Raw genomic sequence first — 17701 nt, forward strand, 5'->3', positions numbered from 1 at the left:
CATTGCAAAATATTTTTTCTGACGTTTAGATGTCCCACTGCAGAGTCACAAGAATCTAGAGCGGCCATCTCTGAACAGTATTTGTTAAAGTGTAACAAAATACAGTAAATGATGGCTGCTGCGGATGCACGCGCATTTAGAGCATTAATCTTTTAGCAGGATTTGTTAAAGTATTAAAAAATGCAGTGAATATGCTCAAATCCATGATGCTTCTTGCTTCTGCCCTCTCGTTGTCAAGTTGCTTCTTCCCTCCCACCTCCCATTGTCTGTTTTACCCTCCCCAACTGCCATAAGAAAAAAAAAACCTCTATGGCGCAGCCAGCATTGGCTGCGTCATAGCACCCATTGGCCATGTTGCTTCTTCCCACAGTGTCCATGTTGCTTCTAATCCTTCAACCACCGACCTTCCCATTGTCCATGTTGTGTCTAAGTTGTCTGTGTTGCCCCCCCCCACCCTCCATAGAAAAAGAAATGTCATGATGCATCAGTACTGGCCTTCTCATAGCACTTTTTATACCCTCTAGTTATTTATGTTGCTTGTTCCCTCCTCCTCATGTCCATGGTCCATGTTACGCGTTGCCTCCCACCCTCCCTCCATTTGTCCATGTTGCTCTCCCATGATAAGCAAACAAGCGCTATTATGTGACCAGGGCTAACTGTGTCATAGTACTTTTTTTCCTAACTTTTCGCCATGTTGCACAGAAACTTTTCACCTCTACATGACTAAAAGACATTGGCAAAGCTACTAGCTCTTACACAGGTGAGAGCTATTGACTTTGACAATGCTTGTTCTTATTATTTTTGCCTTTTCTTTTCCTTGGTGCTTCCTTGTTTTGTTGGAATAAAAATATTTTAGCTGTGTTATTTATGTACTGTGTGCTTTAGGTTAGCATTCACAGCACCATTTTACGTTTGGCTCCCATGTTGAGTTACGATTGAAATTGGTTTCTTTCCCTGCCTCTGCTGAAAGCAGCTGCAATAGTTTTCGTTTCTCCAAGGTTGAGCCTAGCTGTTCTAATGAATGCACTGTTCGTATTAGCGCATACCTTTCCCACTAGATAGGCCTGCTCCCACCAGAGTGACCTTGACATCAAGATAGCAAGTGCCCGGTCTCAGGATCGAAACTCATCCTTCCTGTATCTCCTTTGTTTAACTGCTACCAACTGGAAATTCCCATTCAGAGCGTGTCTTTTTTGGTTCTGAGTTGGACATAATATATCACTATGCTTGCTGAAGACAGTCACTCTGCAGCAATCCGAGGAGACTGGTCAGCTACTCCGCTCGAGTGTACCTGATTAAATATACTTGGTTTGTGTTCTCTACTGTCTGACCGACTCTTCATTAGTGTGGAAGGCTGAGAGGTGGTCGTGAGTTACCCTGGTGACCCTAATCGGGTCACTTCCTTCACCCTCCTCTCTTTCATTCCTTTCCTTCTTCTTCCTTTCTTTCTTGCTCTCCCTCTCTCTCATCTCCATTCTTTCTGCACAAATACGCTTCTTGTCTCAGCTCAGGGCCAGAAATCCTGAGTTCTTTGTGGACTGGATTGTTATTAGTTAGTGTCTTGGTTGGTTAGCTTGTTTTGAAATGTTTGAGTACACCAACCATGTAGTCCTTAGTCTAATATGTGCTAAAGTCAGATAGATATAGTATATGGCAAAACAATACTATTATAGTGCACAGTAGGTATACACATTACTAGCTGCTGAATTTCCCATACTCAGGGCCCAGTTGTAAAGACAAGAACCTATTGGCTGAGCCAGCAATTGCTTAGTGTTACTCAGGAAGCAGGCTGCTGCTTGGAGAAACGCTTCTAGGGGAGAGATTGGTTTTCTTGAGAGACAACTGGGGACCTAAGGGTTAAAAAAACCTCTGTAAATTATTGCCTTCTAAACTACTTTTAAATCCAATGTAGCGGACATTTTCATGTTAACCTTGACTACACTGGAATTTACATCAATGTGTTTCCAAACCCCAGCTCATGGCTCGCCTGAAGTCTCAAAACACAAACTGGATGGTATTTTACTAGTATTTAGGTCTCACTGATGAGATGAACCAAACGTGGGTTACCATTTCACTCACCTAAGCCCAGGCCCCTGGAAGTGGTCAGGTAAAGCAACAGGAGGCAGTTTAGTAGTCTGCGGTGTGCACTAGGAAGTGGCGAACAGAAGCAGGGCCAGGCCTCAGACATCCTCTTCCACTTAAGGCTTCTTTGACCCGAATCGCCTGATTTACAGAAAGGCGGAAACAAAAACGTGTCAAGAAAATCACTAGATTGCCTGTCACGCCTAGGGTGTTACAGCCACCTGGTTTTGAATTTGGCGTTGTTTTTTGACAGATAACCCAATGTCCTCAATCCACTCCACCAGGGTGGACTGTATCTCTGCCAGTCTCGGCTGCCTGGCCTTCAGTAACTGATATACCACTGTGCCTGGGTGAGATAATTGTGAAAAGGCTCCACATAGTGGTGAGGAACCTTCACCAAAGGGCAAATGATGCCAGGGAAGAACCGCTCACGGGTTAGAGAGATTAGATAGGTTGGCACGGATACCATCCACCCAGTCACTAAGGACCTAAGCCATTTCTGGAAACCTTTTTCTGTTTTCAAATGACTTCAACAGACTTCTAAAATAAGCTTTCCACAAAGTACAACAAAATTAGTACCCGCTGACTTGTTAATGTTGTTGTTGCCTTGGACATCTTTTGAATAATTGAATAGTTCTACCAAGATTGGTGTTTACTAATAATATCTCAGTGCTTTTCGTTCTGTGTCTGTGTGAAGAACTGTGTTTCACTGATCCTCGCACACCCTGTCCTTCTGCACGGCTTAAGCCCTGAGCTCGGCTAAAATATCTAACACTGAGCCCGTGAACGCATGTGTTACAGACAAAAAACAGACTTTGGGAAGCTTCAGACCAAATTTGTAAAACATCTTACATTTTTCTGGGTTCCTTTTTCGTTTGGATCACATGGATTTTTCATTCTTGTTTTGGGCAATACCCCTATATTGCCAGTTCCCTTTCCCATTTCCTGTTTTTGTTAAACCTCTTTCACTCTCTGTCCCTCTACTCCCTCCCTTCTATTTCCTCTCCAAATTTTCCTCATCGAATCCCCAACCACATTGCCTGATTTCTTATGTGCTGCATTTTTTTAACAGACCCCGTGCCCTTCCCGCCTTCCTCTCCCGAATCTTTCCGAAATTGTTAGAAGATTTCTTTTGCAATCACTAAACCAAGAATTCATACTGGTTCATTCATTTTATAACAATCTTTAAATATTTTTTTAAGTTTTTCTTTGTTTTGGTGATAAACAGATTGGGGATTCGCTTGTCCAGGCTCATCATACTGGTATTGTTCAATTTGTAATTTCACCAAAATGAGGGAGTGCCAAACCTGCAGTCTCCAAGGAGGGTGAAGTCAGGTGTTTTTGGTGGGCGATCCCATCAAAGTCAATGGTGGTGAACATTTGGTGGGTGAAGAAAGCCTGCAAGGCAGGTGACCCCACTGAAAGCTATGGGATGCTTGAGCATATTGAAAGAGTGAACATTATTCCATGGTGGTTGACACCCTCAAATAAGTTTGAGGTGAGAGGTATGGGGGAACCAGGAGTACACTGCCATGATGAGAATGTCTCATTTCTCTTAAAAAAGGGGGAAGATGTCATGTTGTGGGGGGGGGGGGGGCACGATGACCATGAAGAAGTTTGCAGGACCTTGGACACCACTTCCTGCGTGGGGGTGGGGAAAGCAGGAAATGAGGGAATCAAAGGACATTGCAGAATAAGATACTACAGGGAATGCATGGGTGGGGACAAACAGCCCTAGAAGGACCAGGAATAGGGCCCACTGCAGGTAAAGAATGTAGCACTACAGCATCTATGACCTTTACTCATCCCTCATCAGGACACGGCATGCATAAAAAGCTGGGCTCATTTCTGCCTGTAAGTCGCTGAGTCCTAACGGGCATGAACTACAGTACAGCGTATGAACGTTTGCCTTGCAACCCCTCCCGTACCCAATCAGTGAAGTCCTTATTTGTTGATAAAATCATATATTGATCATATGTACTCACATTTATACTTCATAAATGTAATAAGTGTACTTACTCCACACACCACTGTGAACTCAATGTCTGTTTTTTCCTTGACAGTCTCGAGTCTTAAAGCAACAACACGACGAGCGAAACTTTCACTCCTTCTTCCAGGTAATCATTTATGTGTAACTGGAAACTGTTCAGAGTAATTACACTAGATGTATTTTTTGTGTATAGATAAGCTCCACCCTACTGCTAGTCTATCTAGATTGATGCGATGTACCTTCCTGCATGGTTTAGTCTTCCATCCCCCAAACTACCTCTATCTCAGGCCATCCAGGTAGATTCCTGCCCAGTGCTTAATTTGTAACAAAATAAGTGCCAGAGCTCTCGTCAGGAGGCCACCTCAGCTTGCATCATGCATTGCCACTGCCAGTGATGCCAATGACGGTACAAACACAACTACTAACCATCACACTGCTACAAGGGTGACAATTCAGGCTGTTCGAGGCCCCCAAAGCTATGAGAATGACTTGTGCGGCAGATATTAGTTGTTTTTAATGTATATTGAATTAAGAAACAACTGTTGTTCAGAATATCTGTAAATTACACAAACAGCACCACCATGTGTCAGTCATAAGTGCTGATTTTAAAATGTAAGTGCTGGTGCCCAGCACCTGAAACCACCGGCTCAAATTAAGCACTGTTCCTGTCTCTTTCTCCTTTACTGCCTCCTTTGCCTGTTCATCGCTTACTACTCCTCGTCCTCCTTCACATTGCTGGGTGCAGCGCCCCAAGGCAGGATAAGAGCACCTCTGGTCACTCACCCACGGCACCAAACACCTCCCACATAGATTCACAGCAAATACAACACTTTGCCAGCCACGCAGTCCCCCATGGCATGATGTGGTGTGCTGCTCATCTGAGACTGTACTTCAGCAGTCCATAATGGGGTATGACGCTCTATAGAAATGCTTCAACACAATTCCTGCAACCACCGGCTCACATTAGGCAGCGGCCAAAACAGTTTATTTCTACAGGACTTTTGCAGCACTGGATTTGTTTTCCACCCTTTACATTTTTAGCTAATTTCAACGCCTGTCTAGCCTAGAAAAGCCAGGCTTCAGGCATGCAGTCTATTTGGGAGTTTAGTCTTTGTGTCCCAACTACTACAAGGCCTGTGCACACTTTTGGGGGCTTTGACAACTGGGCAGCTCCTAGTGGTTTTCCTCGCAGATTCATGATACTCCATCAGGCATGAACCACAGGTTTGAAAAAAGTGTTACAGTGACTTATGAGGACCTGGGATCCGCGCAGGTACGAGGGCTGCAATACTGAGATACGTTCTGTGGTACTAGAACCAGTAGGTTTGTTTCAGCCCTCAACCAGGGGTTACTTCATTCCAACCCTGGTGGGTGACTCTTGCACTGCCCAAGGGGAATTCTGAGGTCTCCAAGCCTAAATTAGGGTCTCAGCTAAGAAAAGAAAATAAACACATCCATATGCCCTAAGGTTGACAAGGCTTAGCAATTCGTTCTCCAGGTTCTACTCCTTCAGGAAGGTCGAAATTCCCCCACCCAACCACTGGTTAAGGGACCTGTTCTCTGTACAGACATTGCCTTGTGTTTCCTATACTAAATTCCCAGTACCACAGGGACAGTGCAGAAGGTTGATGAGAGGAAATCCAAGTACCTTAAAAATATCCTCAGTTTAGCCCATACCACCGTGCGGAAAACTCATCAAGGTGCCCTTAATCTCTTAAGGCCTCTAAGAAACAGAAATGCAGACAGAATCCATCCGGAAAGAGCATCATTTGCCTCCAATCCCTTTCATGTGAAAGGCAGACGTAGACCCAGCACAAAGAGTACCCCTAGGTTGATGTTTGGGGACACTCTCCCGATAACTAGTTCATATCACCATCTTACTATCACAAAAAACTCCCCCACACAGGCTGAACATTAGAGGGATCCTTGGAGGCCCAGGGCTACAAAGCCCAAGGACACTCATATAAGTGTCATGTGACAGCGCTTCTGGGGTATTGCTTTTGAGTGTCATGGGTGGACCATTGTATCCTCTGGTTCAAGCTTCTCTCATCCCAATGTCTGAGACAGCCATCATGAAACTAGCTCAGATGTGCTGTCTCTTGTGTTTAGGTCCAGGTCAGGCGGTGTCCCATCAATAATCTAGTATCTTTTATAGGAAAAGTTCAAGTTGGCGACAGACTGAACAGTTGTTGTCTAGAATGACAGGAGGGGCTAGCTACGTTAAGGTAATCTTCGGGCTGCGTACATACATCACTATGCATTTTTGTGTGCGCCCTACAATGTTTGTCAAATGTGTTCTGATGGTGCCTACTAATCAGTTGCCTCAAAGGTCCGTGCCTTTTTTTTTCTGAAGAACAGACACATCGGGCTCAAATGCTATGTCATGAACTGCCTCAGATCCCACATGTCGAAGTGGTGGAGAAAAGATTCTGGCTTGGGAGCAGTGCTTTAAATGGGCCGGTACTGTCCGGTACGGAGTACGGGCACTTTTTTATTTTGACAGGGAGAGTACCGGCACTTCTCTAGAGAAATGCTATACTTTTAATTAGAGAGTACCGGCACTTCTCAGAAACAAGCAGATACTCTGCTACAGATTACCTGCACTTCTAGTTTTCCATTCCAGGCACTGCTTGGGAGTGAGTTGCAATGATGTGGGAAATGCCTGCGATGAGGACCAGGAACACCTCCACCCAAGCCATAACTCTACCCAGCCAAAGTTTGCACTGTAATGTCGAGGTGTAGGTCCGGAACTCAGAGGAAAGCATCATAGCTTCTAGCTTGCTGGGCAGTCTGGGGCATCTGAGTGCAGGTGAGATTGCCTCTGTCAATTTAACATGTGATTCACAGAGGCCAACGGTGTTGCTGTTATAAACAGCACCCCCTGAACGGTTTATAAGTCTAACGAGATGTCCCAGGAAAGTCACGGGGGACTTTAGTCTGTGAAAAACAAACTCTCCGAAAGAGGTAGATATGTGCGAGATTTGTGTAGCATGAACCTAATTTGCAGAGCATTAACATGAAATATAGTAGAACGGAGGGTGCGCTACAGAAGGAGTGATTTGAAGGGTGCAAACTGAGTAAAAAGAGAGGGGAGGGAAACTAAACACGGTGGTTGGGTCTGAAATAGTGGATGATCAGGCACCGGTTCATGTTCCTCCTGCACCTCCAGCATCACATGAACATCACATGCAGAGCCTTGCAGCTGGCCTGGGAGTATGTGGGTTTTCAGTTCCCTTCGCCACGGGTTTACTCTGCACATCTGTTTCATGTGAACGTGATCTGCAGAGCCCACTGGTTTCGCGTAAATCACAACTCCTGACTGTGAACGAGCAGAATGACCTGCCTAGAGATAGCCACCCGAGACCCAAGCATAAGGAAAACAGCAGGTGCATTCATTGCATTGAAACAAATCCCAGAGTTAAACACTGTAGAGTTTCAGTTGGTCAAAAAATACTTTAATTTCGGATTACAACCCATACAACCTTGAAAGACAAATACCCACATTGTTCACACAGTGTTAAGACATTCTAAAAGGTCTAAGATGTGCATTTAGAATTCGATGTTAAGGAGAGCAGTACACTGGTGCAGTGGCGGCTGGTGACATTTGAAAGTGGTGAGGCGTAAACCAATTGTGGTACAGCACTGTAGCGAGCGAGCGTAGCGAGCGAGCCCGAACCACCTTGGGTTCTCCCCCAAGAAAATTTTGAAAAAAGAGTGTGCAAATGGTGCATTTTCAAGCAAATTTAAGAAAGCAGGAAGGTTAATAACGCAATTGTGAATCTCTTCTAACAAAGTCAATGACTGGCAAAACTGTCTATCACTTGTTCTGCTGACACCCTAGGTGCGCAAAAAGAAACCAATATGCTATTGGATGTAAGGTTTGTGCATGAAACAAGAATATTATCATGCACACATTGACACATGCCCCAGTGATTTATGGCACAAAAAGGGCGGGTGCACGCACCGCCAACCCTTTCAACCATGAACAAAGGCCAGACAATTCTCCAAGCAGCAAGTTGACACAGCTCCAATATTCAAGGGAAAGCAATGAATGTAAATTATAGAAATATACAAATTAAGATAATTTTATAAATCCCATGTTTAGGAGTAACATACAATGTCGTAATCTTTGATCCCCACATAGCAAACAAAATGAAAAACACTATGGTATAAATGTATTGAACTTTCCCCTCTCTACATTTCTTAATGACATGAAGCGATGCCTGGCCTTTGCCGTTCCTGATCACTGAGCCCTTAACCCCTTCGATGCTGCGCAGATTCCGCCGCTGTGCTGACGGAATCTTGCGCGGGTGTGGTCATGACGGAATGGTTCCGTCATGAGCACAGCTCAACCGTGGGTCATGACGGAACCATTCCGTCATGAGCACCGAAGGGGTTAATGACTGGGATGAGTATTGTGTACATCGGGCAAACCTTACTCCTGCACACAGCCATACTCCTGCACACCGCCATACTCCTGCACACACAGCCACCGCTTCTGAAACAGCTGGCATCTGAGAGTCGATAGGCATCAGAAAAGTGCTTGGCAACTAAGACCATGTTGATAATAATATCTTGACTTGACCATGAACAAAAGCAGGAAACCACCCACTTTCCCATAAACTTTTAATAAAATATATTGAATTGAAAAACTCGTAATTAGGTGGTTCCAACCAGGATTTGGGTCTCCCCGCCCCGGGTGTAACTGCATGAGGTGGGTGCATTTGGGCATTCAGAGCCATCATGAATCCCAGCCTCTGTGACTGAGTACACGCAGAGCCGTGCAGCAGAATGCAAGGGGAGACATGTGTCCATCGTGCACCCATCAAGAGAACACTGACACCCTCTAAACTCTTTGCTGTTTACCAAAATGGAATGCGTTTAGGGAGGACCTAAAGGTCGCCTGTACCTTGCCGGTATCTTGAGGCGACAGACCATGGAAGAAATTCAGTTACAATTAAAACAACACAGGCTGAGACATTTTCTTGGCAGTGTGCATAGAACATGTTCAAAGACATGTATTTATTCTAACCATGTCTCACGAATTTGTGCTTTACACTTATTTCCAGCCAAAATAAGGATGTTTTCTTTATTGACCCAGACATCTCTAAGCGCGTGGAAGCAAGTACCATGAAGAGGCTCCAGGTAACTCAGACAACTTTTGTTGAACAACCACTAAATCAATGAATGAGACACTCACATAGAAAGATGAGAAAGAACCACTGAGCGAAGATCATCAAAGCATAGGCTTTCCTTCGGGGCAAATGGGAGGGAACGTCCGGTGAGGCTGGCCGAGGTCCCACGTTGGCGCTCTGTCTTCAGTCTGAACAGGAACAGCCACATCACAACCCCTCCAGCAGCGCCAAGATTGGCTTAGCAGGGTTACTACCCGCCCGCCTGCCCATTAGGAGACCGAGGTTTGAGCCTTTGCTCAACCCTCGCTCTCCTAATGGGCATGCGCCAGCCAGAGCAGTCACAAGTGCGCATGACTGGGCACGGCGGAAAAATTCGCCGACCTTCACCAGTCATGCACACTTGTGGTGCTGCCTCCTGCCCCTGGTCTGACAATGCATGTTAGTCAGCATGACGCCGGACCGCCCACCCCCTTCAGACTCTGAAGGGGGTGGGCGGTCCAACGTCATGCTGACTGACATGATTGTCAGTTCTCCCTTGGCGCCTCTGAACTTAAGTAAACTGAGTTTTCTTAAGTTCAGAGACGCCGAGGGAGCTGTGGGCGTGGGCCGGGGGGCAACGCCCCAACGCCCCAATGGACGCACCACCCCAGTGATGTCTATGCCCATACTGTCATATGGTAACAACTTCTAGGAGTTGTACATAAATTGAGGGCCTCCCAGTCTGGGGTACCCACTCCTGCATGTATCCACAGTCCAAGCTACACTTATGTACTCTCAATTTCTCGGTGGAGGGGGAAGTGAGAGGATCCAGGCATGATAGATCTAGAGAGGACCAGTAGGCATCTTCCTCAATGGGCATGCGAGCATCTCAAGAGTTGCCATCAACTGTTAGTCGTATTCAGGCATAAGGCATTAGTCTACCACACGAAAATAGCACTCCTGCCGGAGACTCCCGTCTTCAACAAGGTTAAGGTCTCTGCTGGTGAGCAACTCATTTGTCCAAAATCTTGTCGCGCACCTGACTCTGTACTCAGACTATGATTCTCCTGGTTTAGAAACATCTTGTGTGCATCAGCAAATGGCCACATGAGGTAAGGGCTGCACAGTGCAACTGTGCCAAGGACCATCAGCCTTACAGCCTCACTCGGAGAGGAGTGCATTTTTTATACAAAAGTAACAGGTACATATACCTTCTAATCCTTGTTTCTCCATTCTTCTAAATCCCTCTTTTTGTTCAACTAGCAGTGTTAAGTGAAGGAACCCTTCCGTATCACAAGGGCAGTAGAAGATCTGGGACCTCTTCTCTAAACCCTTATAGAAAACGGTAGCTTAATCTTCCTAACTCCATCTTATTTTTGTGGCTAGTTTCTAAAAAATGAGCTCTTCTGCTAACCCGCCAGGATTTTCATTTTTTCAGATAAATACCAATGATTACTAATAGAACAATCATTTTCAATACAATAGGTCTCGCATTTATGCGAGTTTGAGCTATTGACATTGCAAATGACAATGCCTTTTATTTATGTTTTAAAAATAAAAGGCATTGTCATTTGCAATGTCAATAGCTCAAACTCGAATAAATGTGAGACCTATTACATTGCCAATGCTTGTTTGAAAAGCGGGCAGATGCACGAAACAGACAATTTATAGCACTTCCTAACCTTCAAATGGGTGTTATAACTTATCTCAGCACAGTGGGGAGCAATGGTGACGGGTCAGTAGAGGAAGCAAGCAATATATCAGAGGAGAAGGTTGTTTGGGCAGATTGCTCTTCTAAATAAGTTCCTCGCATGAAGACGCACATTAGAGCAGCAGGTAACCTAATTAGTGCTGTCATCAGGTTTCTAGATGCAGGAATCGGGAGGCGGGAGACTAGCCTTCAAATCGGTAGTCTCCTGCCTGAATTGGGAGGGTTGGCATGTCTGGTAATGTGCATATATGTCGTGTTTAGAGGTGGGCAAGCCTCTGAAAGCTCGAGCAGATACCTGGCTCAGCTTGAGGTACTTTTGGATATCCAAACCCCAAAACGAGCCGAGCTGTCCTGAGACTTCTGCCTACCACCTATACTCGCCTCTCATGCGCCAAGAATTATTAGCAAAGCACACACCTTTGATGTTAAAAATAAAGAAAGTTACGACGCTAGTGACTGATTTGTATTATAGGAAACCAGAAAACTTAGGTTCAATCCTGGCTTCCCTGTTTGATCAAAGTGTGTGATCCTAGGCAAATATTTCATATCACCGACTTCCTTTATCTTAATTAACACGACAACGCCCTTAAATGCGTGTGTTTAGGATGTGCGAAGTACAAAAACTTCTGGTATTTGATTTAATGGGCTGTAATGTTGCTCCGTCTTGTATAACAAACTAGGGCAAACACAGGGTACATACAGATGACAAATTACCTGCCTCTTAATCCCCTAATGACATTGTCAACAAGGCCGGGGAGCAGGAATATTTCCAAGCTCATGTTTAAAAAATAGCGCTTTTAATAATAATCTGATGCGTCAAGCACTTTCTTCCGCGTGTTAAAGTACACATTTTTTTTAAATTTGGAAGATATTTAACATATTGACAGGACAATTATTACCAGGGTTCGGCTCGTACATGGACTCTTAATACCAGAGCCCGCCATTGGCTCGGCTCTCCCTGTTAATTTGTTGGCTCGCCCACCTCTCGGGCGTAATGCGCAAGGTTGTGCACCTGTGACGGTGCGTCGCCTCAGCCGATGCCACCTTTTCAAAAGTCTCCGAGTTTGAAAGACCCGAGAAAGCAGGAGTCACATCACCGCCCGGGTTAAGAATAATGTATGTTATTGAAAATAAACAGCAGGCTCCCCCTGCACCGCCTCACATAACCCCTCCCATCTCCTCCCACCCCCAACTGAGGAAGGTGAACACGGCTCCAGAGGTGGGAGATAGGAGGGCTCCCCCTCAGAGAAGGTAGAGGCAGTAGTGACCCATTGCAAAACAACGCCAAGTACTTTATAGGCATCAGCAGGTAATCACGCATTGCCAAAGCAAACACACCGAGTCTGAAGTGGTCCCGGGATTACAATGGTGGTCGTTGCTGCTTGCTTTATGGGTGGTTTTAGATCACATTTGTGTGTGCTCTCTCTCTCTTTGGTGACAAGTGCGGATTGCCTGTTCTTGGGCTGTATACACCAGTGAAATATACAGCACTTGTACCATCTCTACACCAAAGGGTATATACAATATAGAATTGTATCAAATATTGGTGGGAAGTATCTGACTGTCTGATGCAGATAAAGGAATGTGCGCTGCTAACAAGAAGCGCAAGCAAAAAAAAGACAGAGAAGGCGGAGCGAGTGAGTGGCCGGGACGTGTGGGCGAGGAGAGAGGCGCGCACGCGCTTGGGAGAGCAGTCTGCTCATTTTCAAGCACTGCACTCGTGCTTGTGGCGCACCCCTGCTTGCTCCCGCAAGGTGGATGCCGCCACAAGCACAAGTGTGTGCTTGAAAATGAGCAGAGTGACGGCTAAAGGCCCTCCTAAGCAGCGTATGCGCGCTACGTAGGCGTGACCTAAAAAAAGGGTGATCCATTTACTGTATTTATGTCAAAAACTGATAAATCAGGAAAAATAGCAAACACCAGAGCCTTGATTTAGAGTAGGGTGGCAAAGGAAAATATTCAGATTTGCCATTGGAGAGTCCTCCAGCATAATTGCCTCTTCGATAGAATAGGATGGACGAGGTAATATTAGAGAAGCCATCTCAACAACCGAAAATTGTCGAGCAGAAGGCGTAGCGCCAGCCGTGGCCCGTGGAGGGAGTTCCGTGGGGCGGAAAGGCGGGGCGGGGGAGGGGCAGCGTGGGGGGTACTAAAAGCCGGAATATGGATAATTGGAGGCAAGTAAACAATTAAATAAATTTTAAAAAATTTGTAGCGAGCCCTGCATCGCAAATTGTGATGCAGCGCGCGCTACGAAATTCGTTTTATTTATTTAATTGTTTACTTACCTCCAATTATCCATATTCCGGTTATTAGTACCCTCGACCCTGCCCCTCCCCGCCTTTCTGCCCCACGGAACACCCTCCACGGGCCGCGGCTGCGTAGCGCTTCCTTCACAAATGAGAGAATTCCCATTGCCATTGGATGTCAGAATATGTTATTGATATAAAATGTGCTAGCACATGCTAAGGAAAGCTCATTATTGTCATTGTCTTCCATTGCTCACAGCTGATTTGGGGGGCTCCAGAGGCTCTCCTGACGTCGCTTCACCTGCGCAAAGACCCTGCACTCTACAGGTTTACCAGAGAAGGCGCCAGCAATAATGTGAGTATATATCACTCTTTCATTCCATGGACAGCCAAGGAGCATGAAAACAACATTGAGGGGACATCAGGGCAGGGCCTTTAAGGTGCAAAACCGTTCAAAAGGAAACCTATTGGGATGCAAGCGCTTTCCTATACATCTCTAGACCTCTCAACAGGGAGGCCCCTTGGTGGATGATGTGGGCGGCTGTAGTAAGTTCACTTCATCCACTTGCTTTCAATTGGTCCAAGACTGTTACTTTTAACCACCAGGGAGCCAAAACTGGACTTAACCTATGCATTTATAATGTTCATTATATGCGGTGCTATCCATGCACTTGCAATGTATGTTGATGCCCATTATTTATTTGTTAATCGTATGTGTTGTTTTCCAGTTATTTAAGCATTTGTAATGTGTCTCAATGGCCCTGTGATCTGTGTGTCTGTAGTGAGTAATGATACCTCAGTTATGTGATGATTGTGCTGTATATTGATATGTTTCTTATTAAAGTATTTATAATGCCCCTGGAATCTTTCTCTCTGATATCTTTGTGCTGGTGATGTGTGTATGTTTTTCCCTGTCATCTGGGTATTTCCAATATATATAAATCCCCAGTTAGCTTTGTATTCGTCTTGTGCATTGCTAACCACGTCATCTAAGTATTTCCATCATGTATGTCTTGATGTTGATGAAGAATGTGTAATATATGTTACTAACACTCTGATCTCTCCATTTGTAATGTGCATTGATGCGTGTTATGTGAGTGTTTGAAATATCGACTGATGCCCCAGCTGCATTTGATATCTTTGGGTTGCAGTGTTTGACTAAATAATCAGCATTTCCATAAACATGCTGTGTTTGGAACATCTATTCCAGCACGGATGCCTGTTTATCAGCAGCAAGGGCAGAGACAAGCCCAATCCAGACTAGTGTGAAAGAGTCATGTTTTAAGTTGTTGCAAAATTGTAGATGTTTGTTCGTCTGGTGAAGATGGAAAAGGGGAGACTGGGGAGTGTTCCACAGCGTGGCTGTAATGGAAGACAATAGTCTACCCTGAGTCCATGCCTGACCCATTCAGGGTCAAGAGGATGTGACGTTGCAAACAGGCTCATAATGGTGAAAGCATGAGCCGTGAAAGGATGGGCTTATATCATGAACAGCTTTGTGATGGATACAAAGACTCTAAAACAAAATGTGTTTTGTCCCCAGGGGTCAGTGGGCTCTGGTCACGTAGGCAGAGAGGTGCTCCCTGTGTGGTAGATCTACAACACAGCTGGCCACTTGGTTGGGGTCAGCTGGGGCTCTTGTAGCAAATATTTAGGCAGGCCCGAGTAGGTGGCATTTCCTTAATCGATGTATGAGGATAGGATTGTTTGAGTAAAAAAGTTCCTTAGAGAGGGATAAGAGCTAAAAGTCTAAAAGCTTACAAGCAAGAAGTGTTTACTTAAGCAATTTAAGATTTGAAGGCGAGGGATGAATCAAAGGTAGCCCCAAGATTTCTGGCTTTAATAGAGGGACCTGGAGGGTCTCCAGTAGACATGGACCACCAGGAGTTAGATCAAGAGGTCCCAGGCCCACCAGACAGTAGTAGCTTCTCCTATCTATCTGTATTAGGTTTGAGATGAATGTTAAACAGCCTGTCAGCATTAGCGGACACTTCTGGATGGAGGGGGCTGTGGGACCGTCATCTGGGTACCATTTTCATAGAAGTAAAACATGATGCCAAAGAATCTTATGGCAGAAAAGGATTATATAGATGCTAAAGCATGTAGGGCTAAGGAGGAACCCGGTGGAGCCCCACATGCATCAGACACAATGCTCCTGAAAGGAGGAAGGGAGACAGCTTCCTCTCGGACAGATTCCAGGGAAGACAGCCCTTCCAAGACTGGCTCTTCCACACAGTATCCCTTAATCTAGATAATAATGTAGTGTAGGGGACTCTCAAAGGTTTCCCAAACGTCAAGAAGGACACCTACCTCCTCATCTAGGATCACGCAAACATCCTAGGCAGAAATACATGCACACTCCGTTCCCTGTGCCAGGTGAAATCCTGAGTGCGCTGCATCTAAAAGGTGATGAGCCTCCCTAAAGAAGGCAGTTATAGATTAAGAGCAGCTTTAAGGAGTTTAGAAAGGAATGTAGGAAAAGACTGGCCTAAAATGCAGTGAAAATGAAGGGCCGCCTCCTGGTTTCTTAAGAAAGGAGAGAACGAGAGCCTGTTTCCAGCAGGCAGGGTCATTAGCAAAGAAGAGAGAGAATGTACATACTTCATGGCAGTGGAGTGACAGCAAGAAGATCTGTCTGCTCATGGCTATGCCTTATAGGGCACAACCATAGTTAATGAAGAGAAACGAAGCACGCATGGCCGTCACCTGAGAGGTTCGGATTATGTGGCAGAATGAATGGTCGTGGGTTCTAGGGAGGAGCATAAGTCAGACTTAATACTTGGTCACCCTACTGATTTAGGTGGTAAACTACTATTTTTTATAAGTATTCCTACGTCCTACGAACGTGAAGCACATTTCTACAGCTATCTCATGCCTGCTGTGGTTAGATCAGATCAGGTAACACTGGCTTTGAAGCAAGAGCTGCGAATCTTTCAGCTAAGAAGAAGGACTTTTATTGAAAGTAGTTTTTTTGTGTCATATTACAACTACGCTTTTATTTTAGAATGATTTTGAAAAAGAGGCATGAAAAAAAAATGTAATTTTAAAAATCAACCATTTGAGCATTTTTTCCTCTGGATATTTTAAGAATGCAAAAACAGATTTCACAGTCTTGCGGTTGCTGCTGGAGTTACTAACTGAGCAAGTGTTAGGAAGCTTAAGGTTGGCCACAGCAGTCAAAGTTCACTCACTTATGACATGTAATTTAGTTTGACGATATCTTCTGGGTCAGAAGAGACAATATCTCCTACATATTCGATTATTTGTACGGTATATTGAGATTCCTTTTACTAGACTATGTGTAAAGCCCCAGGTATCTATGTACCTGACACCTTTGTGCCGGTGATGCATACTGATGCCGCTGTTATCTGTGTATCTCCCCCAGTCCTCAGTCTTGAAATCCAATCGAGTTCCTTTTTCATGTCATGCGATTTAATGTGATGTCATTTTCGGGCACAATGATCTTGTAATGGAATTTCTGGTGATGTTGTTAATATGTTAATTAGTAGACATGGGCGAAATTTTAATTACACTGGAGTATTCTGAGTAATTTTGGTACTTGAAAAGTACATGGTTACACCTAAGTTGGTTCTAGTCATACCTGGATTAGTGGGGTCAATTCCCTCCAACCCCAGAAGTTAGAACAAGGGTTCGCCTGCCATTACAACAACCTCACCATGTGAAATACTCAAAAGGGCGTTGAAGGAAGGGCTTCTTGTCCATTATCACTATGGGGTTTGGCTACTGGCTCAAGCCATTGCCCCCTCTGGATGAACTAGTGCTTCTGAAATTATATTTTTTGCCATGGGGACTTTTTATGCTACTTTATGGTACATTTTGTTGCCTTAATTTCTGTTACTATTATTATCAATTAACAGCTTTATGTATCTTTTATATTGTTGGTTACTTCGCAAGTGCTAACATTCATGTAAGTTCTATATTATTTCATCAGCTATATCTATTACTACTAGTTTTAAGCTCTCTAACCCACTTATATTAAATTTTTTCATCATAAAATGTTGCCACTTTGTATCATTCACCCTGTGATATTGTAACATTTTTAACATATCAAAAACATCCGAAAGTCCTAAACTCCTATTGTAAAACTGCCTTTGTGTAAAGTGCACTGCCATGCAGTGGGTCTTGTTTGCATCACTTAAAACGTCTGATACATATATTAAATAAATACATCTTTTCACTAGCTCTGATAGAAAAACTGAATGTTATTGTCAGCTATTAAAGTGCCTATTGAAATCTGTATCCTGATCCACACAGCTTGCAATGGGTTCGGGTATTTTCTCTGGATCCTGGGTCTAGGTAACTAGGGAGTTATTGGACAGCTCGCTTGATGGTACCACGAGTGTCTCTGGCCCTTGTGTTCGACTGCAATATGGATAACTAAATACCCCCTAGTTTTTGATTCTGCAACAGGTCCTTGGTTGAGCACTCATCACTTACCAAAGGAGGAGGTACACACTTCGATTTCAGTATGACATTATAATCACACAGAGTAAAACCCTGCTGTCAATATAAAGAATGGCTGAGTTTGACTGGT

General features: G+C 44.6%; 1 protein-coding gene across 2 annotated transcripts in view; it reads left to right on the top strand.

Annotated features, from left to right (window-relative positions):
- LOC146796188 (unconventional myosin-Ig-like) overlaps positions 1-17701 on the top strand; it is a 1225789-nt gene that overhangs the window by 149387 nt on the left and 1058701 nt on the right. For both annotated transcript variants that reach the window (XM_085628614.1, XM_085628615.1), the window contains exons 5-6: positions 4146-4199; positions 13406-13501. In XM_085628614.1, the coding sequence (XP_085484740.1) occupies positions 4146-4199; positions 13406-13501 (150 nt within the window). The remainder of the gene's footprint in view (positions 1-4145; positions 4200-13405; positions 13502-17701) is intronic.

This window comes from Triturus cristatus, chromosome 10, assembly GCF_964204655.1.
Source record: "Triturus cristatus chromosome 10, aTriCri1.1, whole genome shotgun sequence".
NCBI classification, from domain to species: Eukaryota; Metazoa; Chordata; class Amphibia; order Caudata; family Salamandridae; genus Triturus; species Triturus cristatus.